This window comes from Chelonus insularis, unplaced genomic scaffold (genome assembly GCF_013357705.1).
Source record: "Chelonus insularis isolate UGA/USDA-ARS -01 unplaced genomic scaffold, ASM1335770v1 contig_355_pilon, whole genome shotgun sequence".
In the NCBI taxonomy this organism is placed as follows: domain Eukaryota; kingdom Metazoa; phylum Arthropoda; class Insecta; order Hymenoptera; family Braconidae; genus Chelonus; species Chelonus insularis.
In genome coordinates, this window is record NW_023276520.1 from 284,252 (window position 1) to 300,965 (window position 16,714).

General features: G+C 30.2%; 5 protein-coding genes across 10 annotated transcripts; 1 reads left to right on the top strand and 4 right to left on the bottom strand.

Moving 5' to 3' along the window:
- Positions 1 to 75: 75 nt before the first annotated feature.
- ClpX (Caseinolytic protease chaperone subunit) lies at positions 76 to 3,670 on the bottom strand. Of its 4 annotated transcripts, none has more exons than XM_035083159.1 (7): positions 3,528 to 3,670; positions 2,697 to 2,838; positions 2,076 to 2,297; positions 1,798 to 1,949; positions 1,540 to 1,717; positions 475 to 1,379; positions 76 to 347 (listed from the first exon to the last, which is right to left on the bottom strand). In XM_035083159.1, exons 2-7 carry the CDS (start codon positions 2,764 to 2,766, stop codon positions 90 to 92), a joined length of 1,785 nt encoding a protein of 594 aa, XP_034939050.1. In that variant the 5' UTR covers positions 2,767 to 2,838; positions 3,528 to 3,670; the 3' UTR covers positions 76 to 89. The 4 variants fall into 4 exon arrangements, with proteins under 4 accessions (XP_034939050.1, XP_034939047.1, XP_034939049.1 ...); XM_035083156.1 differs by having other exon boundaries at positions 1,528 to 1,717; XM_035083158.1 differs by having other exon boundaries at positions 1,528 to 1,717; positions 3,424 to 3,530.
- Positions 3,671 to 3,790: 120 nt separating this feature from the next.
- On the bottom strand, positions 3,791 to 5,645 carry Noa36 (zinc finger protein 330 homolog Noa36). Its single transcript, XM_035083162.1, has 7 exons — positions 5,571 to 5,645; positions 5,357 to 5,396; positions 4,953 to 5,127; positions 4,714 to 4,884; positions 4,403 to 4,634; positions 4,178 to 4,342; positions 3,791 to 4,094 (listed from the first exon to the last, which is right to left on the bottom strand). Exons 3-7 carry the CDS (start codon positions 5,070 to 5,072, stop codon positions 3,862 to 3,864), a joined length of 921 nt encoding a protein of 306 aa, XP_034939053.1. The 5' UTR covers positions 5,073 to 5,127; positions 5,357 to 5,396; positions 5,571 to 5,645; the 3' UTR covers positions 3,791 to 3,861.
- Positions 5,646 to 5,791: 146 nt separating this feature from the next.
- On the top strand, positions 5,792 to 9,079 carry LOC118066827 (protein PRRC1-like). 3 transcript variants are annotated; one of them, XM_035083170.1, is made up of 6 exons: positions 5,792 to 5,810; positions 6,659 to 7,018; positions 7,453 to 7,905; positions 8,272 to 8,374; positions 8,481 to 8,838; positions 8,937 to 9,079. In XM_035083170.1, the coding sequence occupies exons 2-6, from the start codon at positions 6,928 to 6,930 to the stop codon at positions 9,048 to 9,050; spliced, it is 1,119 nt and encodes a 372-aa protein (XP_034939061.1). In that variant the 5' UTR covers positions 5,792 to 5,810; positions 6,659 to 6,927; the 3' UTR covers positions 9,051 to 9,079. The 3 variants fall into 3 exon arrangements, with proteins under 3 accessions (XP_034939061.1, XP_034939063.1, XP_034939062.1); XM_035083172.1 differs by lacking the exon at positions 5,792 to 5,810 and adding an exon at positions 6,279 to 6,359 and having other exon boundaries at positions 7,453 to 7,893; XM_035083171.1 differs by lacking the exon at positions 5,792 to 5,810 and adding an exon at positions 6,279 to 6,359 and having other exon boundaries at positions 8,937 to 9,076.
- Positions 9,080 to 9,483: 404 nt separating this feature from the next.
- eEF2 (eukaryotic translation elongation factor 2) lies at positions 9,484 to 14,610 on the bottom strand. Its single transcript, XM_035083169.1, has 11 exons — positions 14,467 to 14,610; positions 13,800 to 14,014; positions 13,527 to 13,720; positions 13,172 to 13,380; positions 12,860 to 13,093; positions 12,439 to 12,552; positions 12,079 to 12,225; positions 11,638 to 11,878; positions 11,284 to 11,451; positions 10,260 to 11,200; positions 9,484 to 9,975 (listed from the first exon to the last, which is right to left on the bottom strand). Exons 1-11 carry the CDS (start codon positions 14,467 to 14,469, stop codon positions 9,907 to 9,909), a joined length of 2,535 nt encoding a protein of 844 aa, XP_034939060.1. The 5' UTR covers positions 14,470 to 14,610; the 3' UTR covers positions 9,484 to 9,906.
- A 289-nt stretch (positions 14,611 to 14,899) lies between these two features.
- On the bottom strand, positions 14,900 to 16,564 carry Rae1 (ribonucleic acid export 1). The gene is made up of 4 exons (XM_035083099.1): positions 16,421 to 16,564; positions 16,019 to 16,306; positions 15,696 to 15,941; positions 14,900 to 15,613 (listed from the first exon to the last, which is right to left on the bottom strand). Exons 2-4 carry the CDS (start codon positions 16,274 to 16,276, stop codon positions 15,047 to 15,049), a joined length of 1,071 nt encoding a protein of 356 aa, XP_034938990.1. The 5' UTR covers positions 16,277 to 16,306; positions 16,421 to 16,564; the 3' UTR covers positions 14,900 to 15,046.
- Positions 16,565 to 16,714: the final 150 nt, after the last annotated feature.

Here is a 16,714-nt window from a genome sequence, read left to right on the forward strand (position 1 = left end):
TGTAGCAAACTTATCAGGTCTGCTATTTCTTTTTTCTTCCAAATCACTCAATAAATTAAGCTATTTAGTTATTTATTTTTTTTTAAATCTCAATTATTCACATGCTGCGCTTGTTGTGGTTGTTCTTCTTCCGTAGATTCACCTCCTCGAACATATTGAGGTTTTTCAGTACCACGAACACATGCTTCCGTAATGTGTACTGATAAAACATCACTACCAGGAACATCGAACATTGGTTCTAGTAATAAAGATTCCATTATTGCTCTTAATCCTCTCGCTCCTGTTTTTCTCTCCATTGCTAATGCTGCTATTGCATCTAATGCTTCATTTGTGAATGTTAAATCGACCTAAAAATTGAATGAAGATTTTTTTGATTAATCAATTAAATATAAAAAATTGTCTATCCAAAAAACAATAATCGAATATGCATTTATTTTTAAAATATAAAAAATATTTACTGGTGAATAAACATACCTTGTCCATAGAGAACAACATTTGGTATTGTGGAACCATAGCATTGCTAGGTTCAGTCAAAATTCTTACAAGCATAGTTCTATCCAACGTGTGGAAAGGAACTAAAATAGGAAATCTTCCAACAAACTCAGGTATCATTCCAAAATCAATAAGATCTCTGGCTTCAACTTGTCTAAGAAGAATGTCTTTCTCTTTGTTGTCTTCCTCAGTTGATGGAGACATATTAGCAATATCAGCAAGTGTTGCTGCTCTCCTACCAGGGCTTTCAGTTGCCGGTGCTGCTCCAAAGCCAAGGTACTTTTCATTTTTCCGGCGTGACACAAGTCTATCTAGTCCATTATAAGCACCAGATGCAACAAAGAGAATATTTGTAGTATCAACTTGTAACGTATCACCACGAAGTTTTCGCGAACTATTTCTCTCTGGTACATTAACAATTGTTCCTTCCAGCATCTTCAACATGCCTTGTTGTACTCCTTCACCACCAACGTCCCTTAGTTGATGGATTCCAGGTACTGCACCAATTTTATCAACTTCATCTAAAAATACTATTCCCATTTGGGCTCGGTCAACGATGTAATTAGCATCTTGAAGTAATTTAGCTATAACACTTTCAATGTCTTCACCAACATATCCAGCTTGAGTCAGAGTAGTACAGTCGCAAATTGCGAAAGGTACATCTAAACATTGAGCTATAGTTTGAGCTAGTAATGTTTTTCCTGATCCAGTAGGCCCTAGCAGTAGAATATTGCTCTTTTCTAATTTTAATTGATGCTGAGTATTGTCTAATATATCCGATCCGGGAACAGATTGGCTTGAAGTATTTTTCTGTTGTTCAGTTGGACTGGGACCATGTTGAAAACCAACTCCTAATGGATTGCCAATGCTTGACACATGAAGTAAATCTAAAAAATAAATAATCTTATTGCAGCTTTTATATTGAAAATCTATTATTAGTTAAAAATTAGCTTATTAACGTATTGAGAATAATAATAGAGTCATATCATAATGATAAAAAATTTCTAACAGTATGAGCAATGGTAATTTTATTACGCGCTTTAGGACCTCTATGAGTAAAAGGATAGTTGAGTTCTTGAGATCCCACAGAATTATTCGCAGGTTGAACGGCATTTTGCTGAGGAAGATTGTTGTGAATACGTTTATAGTGATTATAAACAGCTACACTGAGAACTTTCTTGGCGTACTCTTGACCAACAACATGTTTATTCAGGTATTCAAAAATCTAAAAAAAAAATTACTTAGCATTAACATTTCAATCATAATATACATAAAAAATGAATAATAATAAAAATTATCCAATACTTTTTTAGGAGGTGGTGGAGGTTTCCTGTAAAATCCCTGTTTAGTGTCTTCTGGCCTTGGCGTGGCTTCCTTCAAACTTCGTTTAGAGTCAATTTCAGATAAGACCACAAAGAAATGATGACATTTTTCACACTTTACAAATCTAGTTGAAGCTTTAAAATAATATCATCAATTATTAATGATTATTATAAAAGAATAATGATAAATATACTTGATTGTTATTAAAATGACATCCTATATAAAATTATAAATATATGAGTAATTATTATTTTACTTACAGACGAATGTTTCAACATGCGTACAAGGATCGCCACATTTAGGGCAAGTTAGTGTATTTTTTTTTCCACCTCCATCACCACTACCGCTATTTCCACTACCAATAGCACCTGTTGTAGAATTTCCAATGTCTTTACTTGGTGGTGTAGGTTCACTTGGTACTTTTGATAATACGCAAGTGGTTGCTAAAGACCTTTTTGCCACAACTCGGACTATTTTGTATACTGAAATACATCGAAAATAAAATAAAAATTAGATACCTATTTTTAACTATTTTAAGTATGCTTCTTTTAGCTGAATTTTAAACTATTTTTAATTCATTATGTATAAATTTTTTAATTGACTATAAATGAAATTAATTCATTAATAATTACTCAATTAGATTAAAAAAAATTATTTACAAGTATATTGTTAAATATTAATGAATGAAAAGATTATTTATTGTAATTTTGTCAATATTATTTTAAATTTATAAACTAATAAGTGTTTTATATTGATGAAAATTTATCAATGACAATTATTTATCACTATGTCAATGTTAAAGTATTATTTATATAAACAAACGTTATACACAATGATTGAAAACAATCATAGATGTAATATAGAACTGTTTTTTTACTTACCATGATTTGACGCATGATTAGAGGACACTAAAGACCTTGTATTATAAAGACAACACCTGATGCAGCTCATTGCTAACTTGTTTACTAATTTATATGAAACTTCAACGAAATAAAACGTTAGTGCACAGCTGTTGAACTAAACCTGTAGGGTTATGAAAATAAAATAAATTATTTTTCAATTTTTATACAGTTTGCAATTAATATTATACAGGTTTTTTTGTCATGAGCAGATTAATATTCAACAAAAATAAGTGCAACTGTCTATTATTATTTACTACGCTAAATTAGGACACTTTTGTATATATCTCGTAGTGAACTGTGTTGTTCATGACGATGAAAACTTATTTATGTGTAGATAAAAAAATTGCAGAATGACGTAGCAGAGTTGATATGAAACTTTTTAAAGCAATTCACAACTTTAATGGTGAAATCACTAACCTTGCTCCTTGAAACCAATTGAATTTATCATAATACATAAATCGAAAAAATAGTACCATATTATAGTTTGTCAATTGATTGATTGCTCTAATAATATTTCCCTCCAAAACGTTTTATTTGTTACCTTTTGAAATATTCATTGATAACAAGAAATAATTTGATGATACAAAGAAGTTGTAATAAAGATAAATTTAATTAAAATCACTACATTTGTTCCAAAAGTGACACATTCTAGTAATATAAAAATGACAAAACAATTGATGTTATACAAAATAATTCCTTTTCTTACATTTTATGTCAGTTAATTAAATAAAAGTCGTTAATTCCAATTGACATTTAATTTGAATATTGTTTAGGTCAATCATTCACTATCTTTCGCAACGCAATTTTTACCTTGACGTTGAATAAACAAATAAAGATGCTGAGCCAATGTTCCCGATCTTCGGGAGATTGTTCACGACTAATTCTTCACCAAAGGAATCTGCTAATCTTTGATATTATATTTATATTATTTTCTGATTTATCAACAGGTAGTATGAAGGTCTAGAAATTCAATTGAGCGCTATCTATTCACATGATTGTAATAGTAATTATTTAAATAATTTGTTTATTAATAATGAGTTTTTTAAACCACTTTGCAAAAAATAAACAATGGATGAAGTTAATTAATTTAAATATTTAGAATATACAATTTAATAGTATCCTTTATCTTTTAATTCTGATTTTTTTAATTAGCTTTCTTGTCTTTATCGTCACTCTTTTCTTCATTGTCACTATCATCTGATGTTTCATCTTCAGACTCTTCTTCATCATTATCATCATCATCATCCTCATCATCATCATCATCATCATCTTCATCGGTAACATGATGATATTGATATCCATAACTACTATTTCCTCCTTCTTCATCAGACTCATAATTTCCAGCTTGATTTTGTCGACCAAACTTATGACTTCGAGCTGTAAATCAAGTAAAATTAAATGAACAAATTTAGAATAAATAATTATTATCGATAATAGAAATAATAATTTGTGCAATTTACTTGACATGCTAAGATCTTTTGTTTGTGATGTTTCGTAACTACATTTAGGACAAGGAATTGGTTTATTTTTTTCATATTTAAAGCCCTTTCTTCTCACATGATCTTCGCAATAACACGTTTTACATCTTAGACAAGAGTATTGACCTAATTTATTACATGATTGACCTGAAAGCAACGATGAGATATTTAATAAGAATTGAATAGTTAATATTCTGTCATACGTACACTTAAAGTTTTCAGCCTCTAAAACTTGACAAGAAGCTTGATGTTCAAATTGGTCATCTTCGCAAAGAAAGCAATCACAGTAAGAACATTTAAATATCCTTCCACCATGATCCCATACTCCTCGTTCACATTCTTGACATACGGCATCCATTAGTGGACACGTGCAAGCGTGAGAAGTAAGACATTTTCTTCCATGACATACCCAAGCTTCACAATGATCGCATATTGCCCCCTTAAAATATCAAGAATAGTCGACAATAAATAATTTGTTTCTTCAATTTTTCTAATTAGTTATCATTGCGTATACATACCACCATTGCCATGCCAGTAGTAAAAACACCAGCATGTTTTATAACACAATCTCCAGTTTTTAACATACATTTCATTTTTCCACAATGTGCACAAATTGGCAATCTTTGAGTACTACTACAAAAGTAACAAAATGCTCGACTTTTTTGTTTTTTGTTACATTTATCACATTCCTAGAATCAAATTTAGATATTACTTATCAATGTTTCATTGCATAAATAATAATAAAAATTAAATTTACCATCACTGTATTACATGGAACTTTTGCTAAATCTAATTGATCTTTAGCTGTTCTTATTTCTTTTTGGCGTAGCTTTTGTTTTTCAGCTTTTTTTCTTTGTCCTGTCTTTTTCTTAGGCATTTTTAGTTTTTATATTATGCCTCTTTTTTATTTCTTTTTTGCTCTTTCAATCAATCTGAAAATTGGTATCGTTATACTCCACAACGTATTTTGGAAGATTATAAATATTTTCAGAGTAAAATAATAGTATGTACGGAGCACTAGATTAAATCCTAGTTAAGCTGTTCAATTTTAATTAATGTTTTTTTTTTAATAGTAATTTTACAGAATTGAAACTTAACCTAAATAATTATTTATTTTAATTTTGTGAAATGAAAACGTGTGAAAATTAGTGAGCACGTTACCTGGTAATTTAGCAATCAATCAAAGCAATAACATGTTTATCTTCAGTCAATGTACGGTGTTGATAATTTTTGGCGAATAAAGTGTTATGGTCAATCAAGTTCATTGACACACAATGAAAAAAAAAAGAATTAATATTAATAATATTTATTATTTAATTAACTTAAAATATACAAATAGAAATTATTTTAATTAGTAGAAAAACGAAAAATATACTTTATTCGCTTCGAATCTTATTGAAATTGTTTTCAATTTACAAGTTGCAAACCGCTAAATCAACTTATCCCGTCAACGGGTTGTCGGAGTGACCGCTGGTGGCGCTGAGGTTTGCCAACGCAAGCCGCCACAGTCTAAACGGCAAAAGCGTCTTTATTCTCAAGTTTCTAATGTCAATTGATTGCCGGCTTGCGTTTATAGTAATTTTGAAATTATCTAATTGTTTCTTCACTGAATTTGGTAATAATTAGTTTACTTTTAATTAAAACTTAACTATTTGTTGTAGTTGGTGATTGTATGTATGTATTATCCTAAAATCGATTCAGTAGAAATAGCAAAATAAACATCCACAAACGTCCGATTAGAAAATATTTGCAAGCTAAAATAAATTACAAGTATAGATTATAAAAATGTCAAGTACACGAAATTTTTTATGTATTGGTGGTTTAGAGAAAATTTTAATTAACCCAACAAATAAAACCTTGTATTATATTTTTTGATGAAATTGATGGTCTTGTACCTTTAGGTATTACTTGAACATTAATTAAGATTAAAAATTTAACGACCAGACATGAACCAGATTCTTAAAAACTTCTAACGTAATTTTCCAATAAATTGAGTAAATCATAGTTTTAAAAAATTATTGATATTCTTTGTTATTTTATTTACATTTAAAATACATAGTTGACTTTAAAATTTAAACAGTTGCAGGTGGCGTGCAAATCGACAATAAATTACTTGAAGCTTCAATCAATCAATTACATTTTACTAATTTTTTTCTATAAAATTGTAAATTTTCGAGTAAAGTCACTATCCCAATTATCGCTTATAAATCTATTCTGACTCAGTAAACTCAAAAGTAATTTTTTCTTCTATGAAGGATACATAACTATATTTTTTAATGGTTATATGGTTATGTATTTATGAGTTTATAAAAAGATAGCGAAACATTTTTTATGATCAACATTTTTGCAAATGAATATGTTTTAATGACAAAATAAAATTGCTGAGCGAGAATAGGTTCATAAGCGACGATTGAGACATTGATCTTATCAGTTTTTGTACCAGATCATTTTAATTTTTTTCAGATATCATAAAATCTTTGCGATTATAAAAAGTTGGACACCCTATATATAATTTTCTAGATGTATACTACAGTGACGTGATCCATTGGCGCATATTTGTACATACATTTATGTATATGTGTGTGTAAAAAGTTGGATGATAGACAGAGAACGACTCAATTTATTATCTCGCTCTGATTTAGCTATCCGACATTTCATAAACAAAGAGGAGCAGTGGTCTTTTAAAATCAAGTTTTTGTCAACTGTGCATAAAATATCACAATTTTTTCAAGATGACTGATGAATCAAATGGGGAATCAACCTTTGAATTTGTCGAAAAACGTGTGGATGACATTTCGATTTCTGGAGAAACTATTAAAACTGGTTAGAATTTTATCCAGTGACGTAAATATTTACTTCCATTTAAAGTAGACTACCTGTCAATATTATCTGTTAAAAATTTTTACACGATATGGCTTACTATTTTCCATTTGAAAACTATTTTTTCAACTATGTAACCTCAAATATTTTTTTAAAAATTGCTGTAACAGTTTTGTTATATTTTTTAAAAATTATTTTATTTACAGTACAAATCATTCAATTATTCTGCTCTAACGATCATTACTTTCTAAAAATACAATCATTTAAACATATTCACCTTTCATATTCTGAAAAGTCAAGCTTTAACTCTAAACTTATCATTAAATATAAACTAAAGCCTTGAAAAAATAACTTTAGAGGTTTATTAATAATTTTATAACCAAGTTTTATCAATATGTAGACAATTGAATAGAAATTGAAAGATTATTATTTTTTAGATTCTATAAGCAGTTTATCATCGTCAATATCTCTTTTAACACCTCTTGGAGGTTCGTCTTCTAGTGGAAACTTACTATCAAATATTTCTCCACCTTCTGCATTACCTAGTTTTATTGCTAGTCCATCATCGGTTCAGTCACCTGGTCCTATTTCTAAAGAAGAGAAAATTCCTGAAAAAGATTCAGCTGAAGAGCCAAACAATTATGGAGTGCAAACAAAACAGCCACTATCTCAAAGTCATCAATCTTCAATTGAATCTCAAAAAAGTACGGATTCTGCCCGAGTCGTAGAGCATCAAGCACATGAATCAGGAATTGTTGGTGGAGCTTTGTTTTCATGGGTTAAGGATACAGTTGTCAACAGTAATATGTTGAGTAAAGTTGCAGAAAAGGCTAAAAACAGCGTGAATTCAATGATAACAACTCTAGATCCTCAAATGCGTGAGTTTATTTGTGAGTATAGAATTAAGAAATCATTAAATTTCTATTTGACAATTATAAATAGATTTTGTATTGACCGTGTAGAATCTGAGTTATTTTTTTACCTTTTAATCATTTCGAAATGTTCTAAATGCCTTGTAACGCCCTTCCTATCTTTGCCGGAAGATAGTTATAGATGATTCTATTTTTAAATAAAGTAGAGCAGTTTCATAGACACTTAGTAAAGAAACTGCTGTCATTTCAAGTCATAGTAAGATACAATTTATATAAAAAATGCAACACTAGTACGAAAGCAATTATTCAATTATTTTATTATGCGAAATATGTTAGTACAAATGCGAAAGTATATGTGGACACTATTTGATGATTGGATTTTAGATTCTGGAGGTGATGTAGAAATAGTTGTTGCCTCTAATAAAGAAGTAAAAGTCAGTCCAATACGTGAGGCTTTCCAGGGAGTTTTTGGAAAAGCTACAGTCACGTAAGAAAATTTTATCATCATATATTAAATTATTTATTAAAGATGTTTTCTAGATATTTTAATAATTATATTTATTCAATGTGTAATTGATTTTTTCCTAATGTAGGGGTGTTGTTGTTGATACTTCAGCAATTGCTAGCCAACCTGTCGGCTTTAATGCTGGTGTAAGCGGAGCAGAGCATAGAATTAAATATGTACGAAATGCCTTGGAAATACCTAAAAATATTCCAATCATTGCTGTTCAAAGTTTTTTGGTGGAAATAGGTAAAGATAAATGGTACGAATTGGCTGTTATCCTTCTGAATGATCCAAAAAACGAAGTGAATCTCCAAATGTTTACCCAAATGATCCCAGTACCCAGTCAAGTTGTTGCAATGGCTCAGGAATCAACTCCTGATAATTATCCTCTCAAATCATTGGGTTTTGCTGTGCCAATTGGTAATTTGATGGCCACGAATTTAGAGGTAATGACTGTATTAATTATTAAATGATTCATGGATTATTTTAATGAAAAGTTATTGTAATTGAGTTATGTTTAATATATGAATTAATTTGAATTTAGGTATCTTTTAATGAATGGCATCATGCACTTACTGGAGTATCTCGCAGAGATACAATTCTTTTAGCAGCTCAGTCATTAGCTGGAATATATAAAAATACAATAACTGCAGTGTAGTGATAGAAAAATACGACAACGACAAAGAAACTGAAAACTAAATGTTGAAAATATTTCGTAATTTTTTGTAAATATTAATCCTGATTTTATTCTGGTGATTAACCGTAAAAGATAAGAGAATGTATGTAGATGAAAAGATATATATGAGAAGAGAAAAGTTTATGAAGGCGTTAATAAGTTTGTTTAATTAAAATCATTCAATTATGATACGTATTTTATAATTGCAGTTTGTGTAAACTGTAAAATTGATTTGTTAAATTAAAATTGTATACAAATGATAAGCAGTATTTGCAAAAAGATTTATAGCATCAGCATTTAAATATATTTTCATTATTCAATAATTGTTGTTATGTTTATTTAAAATAATATATGTTAATGAATAGTAAATTATACTTATAAGGGTTCAATATTCATTTCATTAAAAAAATCAGTATTTAATGCATTATTTTTTTTTATATTTGTCCGTTTCTTTTGGGTATTCTTTCGTGAAATGAATACACTTAATTCGTATTCCGCGTAGTAATTCATTTACTCAGTCGTTTGAAAAAATGAAAAACTTATTAAAGAATTGTAATTAGAAGCTGAATTATAAAAAAAGTAATGTAAAAAATTACAGGATTTATATTAGAATTAGATTTTGTTACAGTGGCTACAATTAATTTTTTTTTCAGCGAAGACAATCCTGTAATATCTTTTTTTTTATGTACCAATTCTTCGCGCGTGATAACAATTTAATTACTAAAACAAAAGCCACCGAAAGTAAACTGACGTCGCGCTATACATTATTCCAGCGTCATCAATCAATTCAATTACAATATTTAAATATATTCAAATAGAGTATAAGAATCCAAATTGGTTACAATTTATCAAGATATGAACTCAAGTCTGGGAGACCCTCTTTCAATCCTTTTCGTTTTCTCGTTTCCTAGAAAAAAAAAATTGTTCTTTAATTTATTTTCCAAAAGACAGAAGATAATTTATAGTTATATAATTTATTAAAATTTGTATGTTCCCCTATTCAAACTAACTAGATCATATTAGCTAGACAGTTTAAACTTTAAAAAACAATTTTTTATACCACAATTTTAAAAATAACTATAAATTAAATTCTATAGTTATTAGTTATGAATGTGGAATATTAATAGTTTATAAAAACATCAAATTTTAGTAATTAATTATTCTGGATAACGAACAAAAAAAAATACAAACCTGTACGACTTGGTAAGGTCTACTTCCAGCATCAAGTGGATCACCGGGTAGTATTTGCCAGTGGTCGAAGACACATTGTGGGAAGGCTTGGCCACCAGTGTGTGATCGTAAATCAGCAGTGAAACCAAAGGATTCATTTACAGGTAAGTAAGCCTTGACAACAAACATAGGTGTTCCAGCAACTTGTTGTTCTTCAAATACATGGCCACGTCTGCGATTGAGTACACCATAAATTCCACCAACAGCAACTTCAGGACATTGAATTTCACAAAGATACACTGGTTCCATAAGTCTAGGAGCGGCAGTAAGAAGACACGCGTAAAGACAACGTCTGGTGGTTGGGATGATTTGACCACCACCTCTGTGGATAGCATCAGCATGAAGTGTCACATCGTAGATATTGAATCGAACACCTCGAAGATTTTCTTCAGAAAGAACACCTTCTTTTGTTGCCCATTGGAATCCAGCAACAACTGAATCCTTAATTTCATTAAGATACTGTACTCCTTTTGTACAATCAACAAGAATATTTGGTCCAGAGCCATCAGGACCAAAGCACCAAATTTTTCTTGCTTCAGTTATATCATAATCATACTTATCACTGAGATAACGAGCTCGTATTTTAAAGTCATCTCTTGGATTAACATCACCTTTATCAATATCTTCAGCAAGACCATCAGGCATAGGCATAGCTTTCATGAACAAACGATTATGTTTGTTTGGTGATTTAGATAAACATAGTTGATCAGATTCTTCCGATACAGTTTCTCTGTATGATACAACTGGATCAGATTTTTTAATTGGAATGCAAGCGTGATCTTCTTCCAAATCCTTCAAGCAAATCTCAAGATGAAGTTCACCTGCACCAGCAATAATGTGCTCTCCAGATTCTTCAATAATACATTGTACCATAGGATCTGATTTGGCCAGACGTTTAAGACCTAAAACAATAAGATGATATTTGATTAATATATTATTAATTCATTAGTAAATGACTATTTAAAAAAAAATGTTATTCAATTACCTTCAACAAGTTTAGGCAAATCTGCCGGATTTTTAGGTTCTACAGCTACACGCACAACTGGAGATACAGAGAATTTCATGACTTTCATATTGTGAGCATCTTTGTAGGTAGTAATGGTACCGGTTTTAACTAAGAATTGATCAACACCAACAAGACCGCAGATATTTCCTAAAATAAAAAATGTTGTTTTTATTGTTGAGCTCTATTTTTGAATTAATTGTTATTAATTAATTAAATAGGTTATCAGGAAATGGATCCGTTTTTCGTTCATTAATATCAGAACAGGTCTGTATAATTTCATCATTTTAAAAAATTTATGTTTATTATTGTTAATAATTAATTTCAGTAATTTACCTGACGGAACATCTTCAATTGCTTCAACATAACGACCCATCATAAGAATGGTACGTTGAATTGCTTTTTCATAAAGATCTTCTTTTTTTCCAGGTTGGAAATTGGGTCCCATAATACGGGCCTTCATTCCCGTGCAGACTTTTCCGGAGAATACACGACCAAAAGCATAAAAACGTCCTTTATCTGAGGTCGGTACCATTTTTGATACGTACATCATTAGTGGACCATTTGGATCACAGTTCTGCAATGTATAATTATTATTTTAGTATTATGCAAAACAGATATTTTTATAAAAAAAAAATATTTCAATATTTTGTCAGTTGGCCGTTCATGTGTCCTCAAATAATTTCAGAACAGGTCTGTGATTGAACAATCATCATTTAAAAAAAATTTATGAAACATAATAATGAACAGGAAAATAAATATTTTTCATTTAATTACCTTGATACCAATAGCGGCTTCATCGTCTTGAGGACCTTCGTATAACATTTCTACACGGTATTTCTGGGCAGTTACAGGTGATGGAAGGTGAATAGCTATCATTTGAAGTAAAGCTTCTCCAGCTGGTAACCAGGTTCTCATGACAACCTGAAACATTAATAACAACCCTGGTATTAATTTGATCATTTTCAGCATTGTTTGATAATAATATTTCAGTTATTATTTAATTTCAGTTTATTAGCCTAAGAATTCGTCAAAACATTTACGAAGAGGTGTCAGAATCTTTAAAGCAATCATCATTAATATACACGTATAAGAATTTCTAAAAAATATTTAATTAAATTTTTACTGTAAACATACCTTCAAAAGAGCTTTTCCGTCCTTATCTTTGTCTTCAGGTTTCAAAGTTATTCCAAGTTTACTTAGAACAGTATCTGCTTCTTCTTTCTTATAATTCATGATGCTGTCAAAGACCTGGAAAATAAGAAATTCTATGTTTTATTTAGTATTCTTCCAATATATTATTATAGTTAAACGATGTTGATATTATTAAAAAATGTAGTAATAATGTCGTAGCGTGTCACTAACGAACATAAGGATAGAGGTTCAATGACAGCGTTTAAACACAATTTCTTCGTTCATCTTCTTCTATTGATACACTGTCTACACTGTCTCTGTACTTGAATCAGTTTTTATTATTATCTGATGGCCGTACTACAGCGAGACGCTATTGTGCTAGAAGATACTTTGATACATAAAGTTAAAAAAATTAGTATAATACCTTGTAAATAGGATCCAAGACGTACATACAGAAGGAACGTTTGTTGTCTGGTTCTTTTTGTTTGCTCCATTTCTTTGTTTTAGGATTAAAGAAAGATTCACCCCACAAACGTTTCATTAATTTCACTACATCGATGTTGAATTTCTCAGCATACATTTCAGAAAATTGTTTTAGAGTAAAAGCCCAACCATGGAGACCTGATCCAAAACCGACAGAACCTTTACTCGGATCAACCTAGAAAATAAAAAATGTAGAAAATTAGTATTACATTATTTCTTTTTTATAACTGTGCAAAAATATATTGATACGCACTCTAACTTCACCCATAGGACCTTCATCATCGGAATAAGTGGCAATAATAACGTTCACATTTTCAACGATACGCTGGAAAGTTTGATAAAGATCTTCACTGTCGAGTTGAAGTTCCAAAAGTGCGCGATCCATCTTGTTCATGAATAAAACAGGCTTAATTCGCTCAGCGATAGCTTGACGAAGTACAGTTTCAGTTTGGACACAAACACCTTTAAAACAATTTTTAAGTGAGCAAAACAGTTTCCCATAACAAATGTTTTATTTAATTATCAATTAAATTTAATAAATAAAAAATTATAATTAAGAGATGGTTAGTAAACTAAAATTTTTATAAAAATTATAATATATAACATACCAGATACACAATCGACGACGACAAGAGCACCATCAGTGACACGAAGAGCAGCTGTTACTTCACTGGAGAAGTCAACGTGCCCAGGAGAATCAATCAAATTGATCAAGAAACCTTTTTCTTCTTTATCACGTTGATCTGGATTGGTAATGAAGACCAAATCTTTCTCATCAAGTTCGAAGAACATGGAAATGGCACTAAAAATAAAATTAAATTCAATAAATTTTATAATAAATTAAAAATAATATTTCTCAGAATTAGGCAAGAATAACATACGTTGACTTGATGGTGATACATCTTTCTTGCTCATCTTTACGAGTATCAGTAAATCTGGTTTCACCAGCCTTGGCACCGGCAATAATACCTGCCTTGGACACAAGGGAGTCTGTCAGAGTTGACTTTCCATGGTCGACGTGCGCAATGACGGACATGTTTCTGATATTCTTCTTTTTGTCCATCATGGTACGGATCTCGTCTACGGTGAAGTTCACCTAATAAAAAAAGTTAATTTATTAATATATTCATCAATAACGAAAAGATATCTATGAAAAAAGTTTATAATGATTCAAATTATTATAACGCAATGTTAGATTCGATTTTTGACGCGAGAACGTGGATCCCATGACACGTTCATGTAAAGTATTTAGGTTTGGAGCATATTTTTATGATAATCATAAATAATTCAGCTTGAAAAGTAAAATTGATATATTGTAACGTATTATTAGATTTTAGCGAATATTAATGAATAAAGGATTTGATAAATATATTGAATATAAGGGAAAATAAGACGTGAGTTGAAGTTGCGCAATCTAGGGCAAGAGGACATTTAGCAAATTTGTTTAAAAAGAGTAAAAAAGTGAAGATACAAAAATATTGGTACATATTGATAGTTTAGACGTTAGTCATAAATGTAAGATGAATTATTTTATATTATTTTACGTACCATATTGGATGTTTTTCGATTATCGTTGGCTTAGTTAAAAATCTACGTGCGCCAACAATGGCGGACTCCCTGGGAAAGAACAAACGAAATGTGCTTACACAGGAACTGTGTTTGATTTCCAGTCACTAGAGGCCGCTTTGCCACGCGTTGATTGACTGAAAATCTTCTACGCGTCTTTCTTTCTCTACCTTAATATTACCCACAATTCCTTTCGTGGAAAACTCCACGTGGTGGAGTAATTTGAATAGTGAAAATTTATTTCCTTAAATTTATATTAAATTTTATTTCATTGAATGATAGTCATGATAAATAAATCAATCCAATCAATGTAGTTAATTTAGCTGATATTTCTATAAAGAATTACTTTTTATTGTTTCAAAAAGGTAATATAAATACCTTTAATATAAAAAATAAACATGTCTGTAAATGTTGATGCTTTTTTTATTTTCTATCATTATTATTTTAATATTAAAACAGTAATCAAGATAATTTTTTTCGATAAATTGATTATGATGGAATAATAGTCATCCACTTTATATATTAAGATAAGAATAATAATACAAAAAATTCAATTATTTTATCACGATGTACTTCTTGGTTTCAATTCATCATAACAAGATCTTAAGAAAATATAATTCTTTTTCATAGGATTATAATACTCGTGTCCTTTAGACCAATCATATGAAACAGCATATGCAAATATCTGTCCATTATGATTAAAACAACAGCGTGTAATTGGTTGTTCCATAGGTTCTGAAGGTTTAAGTTTTGTTCGAGCATCTTTATCCCAGAAGCTAAAAGTTCCATCACTTCCAACTGTTGCAAGAGTTCCATGAACAGGGTGAAAAGCTATATCATTAACTGCGTAAATATCCTGATAGCCACTAGGTGTTCCATTGAGTCGATGACATTTGAAAGTAAAGTTTTCTTTAGGATTAGCAGGACTAACATACTGGATAGCAACTCGACCCTCAACACTCCCTAAGGCGTATCCATTGGGAACTTTCTTTTTATCTTTGAAAATCGCTACACAACGATGCTGATACTTTAACGGTGAATCAACGCGTTTGAATTCTTGTGGAGTTCCTTCCAATTGATAAATTATAAGTCCTCGACCTGCCGTTCCTACGACAGCCATAGGATAATCCTATAATAATATTGTAATCATGTTAATTAGTAATTTTTTAAAAATTTTACATTCATGGATAAGAATAAAAGAAAATACTTACGACGTCTGCACAATAACATCGTTCCGGTAAATTAATAACTAGCATAGGATTTGGACTTCTTGTATCCCAAAACTTTAATGTTTTATCCCAAGATCCAGTCATAAGGCAAGAGTAATTGGAGCCTTTTATCCAATGGCATGTTTTCACTGGAGCATCATGTGCTGCAACTTGTAAACTTTGATTCGAAGCTAAATCCCAACATTTAACCATTTTATCACATGATGCCATGAACACTTTAGTTCCATCCTATGAAAAGTATAAATATGTAATGAATTTATTGAATAGATACTTGTTGTCATTAAGTGGAGTAATAAAAAATTTACATCATGCCAGCAGACATCTAGAATAGGCCCACCCATGGTTTGCATAGATTTTGGTATTGTCTTGCCTGACTGTTCAACTTCCCAGCATCTTACATTACAATCCCATGAACCGGCAACCAAAAAATTTTGCTGAATTGATGCTGGACTAAAAGCTAAACTGGATACTGAATCATCTGGAGGCGAAACAACCTCGAAATCGTTCATTGGATTAGCAGTACTAGTTGTTGTACTACCTAGTGTACTACTTTGATTAAACATTGCTCTATTTTTTTGATACAAAAGTGAAATCTATAAAACGAAATTCATATTTTGTTATTAAATTATAGGTTATATTAATAACGTATTACTGTCATAGTTAAGTAAGTACATATCATTGAAATTTTATGTATATTTGAATCTTACTTGTCAAATAATTAAATCAAATTTAATAATCAATTGAAACAAAATATTTTCAAGATGACAAAAAATAATGTCGTTATTATTATCTATCACAAAAAATCCAAACTGTACACAATTAAATTTTGTAAAATCTTTGCGCCTTGTAGGAGCGGTAAAGTAGCGGTCACTTAACGAATAAGTTGCAGCCGATAAATCAACAATGCTGGTAAATTACCATCACTAGTAATGTATGACTTTTTAGGTTAACAACTAGAAAGAATGTACCGAAAATTTCTATTTTCAATAACAAAATCTTTA

Excerpts from the sequence above, each read along its gene's own strand:
- ClpX (XM_035083156.1), bottom strand. The coding sequence starts at position 2,766 with ATGAGCTGCATCAGGTGTTGTCTTTATAATACAAGGTCTTTAGTGTCC. Across the intron at positions 2,298-2,696 it reads TAATCATGCGTCAAATCATG|TATACAAAATAGTCCGAGTT; the intron begins GTAAGTAAAAAA and ends GATGTATTTCAG. Across the intron at positions 1,718-1,797 it reads CTCCACCACCTCCTAAAAAA|ATTTTTGAATACCTGAATAA; the intron begins GTATTGGATAAT and ends TTTTTTTTTTAG.
- Noa36 (XM_035083162.1), bottom strand. The coding sequence starts at position 5,072 with ATGCCTAAGAAAAAGACAGGACAAAGAAAAAAAGCTGAAAAACAAAAG. Across the intron at positions 4,885-4,952 it reads TTCCATGTAATACAGTGATG|GAATGTGATAAATGTAACAA; the intron begins GTAAATTTAATT and ends ATTTGATTCTAG. Across the intron at positions 4,095-4,177 it reads AAAAGATCTTAGCATGTCAA|CTCGAAGTCATAAGTTTGGT; the intron begins GTAAATTGCACA and ends CTTGATTTACAG.
- LOC118066827 (XM_035083170.1), top strand. The coding sequence starts at position 6,928 with ATGACTGATGAATCAAATGGGGAATCAACCTTTGAATTTGTCGAAAAA. Across the intron at positions 7,906-8,271 it reads TCAAATGCGTGAGTTTATTT|ATTCTGGAGGTGATGTAGAA; the intron begins GTGAGTATAGAA and ends ATTGGATTTTAG. Across the intron at positions 8,839-8,936 it reads TGATGGCCACGAATTTAGAG|GTATCTTTTAATGAATGGCA; the intron begins GTAATGACTGTA and ends ATTTGAATTTAG.
- eEF2 (XM_035083169.1), bottom strand. Across the intron at positions 13,381-13,526 it reads CGTCGTCGATTGTGTATCTG|GTGTTTGTGTCCAAACTGAA; the intron begins GTATGTTATATA and ends ATTGTTTTAAAG. Across the intron at positions 11,879-12,078 it reads AAGCCGCTATTGGTATCAAG|AACTGTGATCCAAATGGTCC; the intron begins GTAATTAAATGA and ends TATACATTGCAG.
- Rae1 (XM_035083099.1), bottom strand. The coding sequence starts at position 16,276 with ATGTTTAATCAAAGTAGTACACTAGGTAGTACAACAACTAGTACTGCT. Across the intron at positions 15,942-16,018 it reads TAGATGTCTGCTGGCATGAT|GATGGAACTAAAGTGTTCAT; the intron begins GTAAATTTTTTA and ends TACTTTTCATAG. Across the intron at positions 15,614-15,695 it reads GATGTTATTGTGCAGACGTC|GATTATCCTATGGCTGTCGT; the intron begins GTAAGTATTTTC and ends ATATTATTATAG.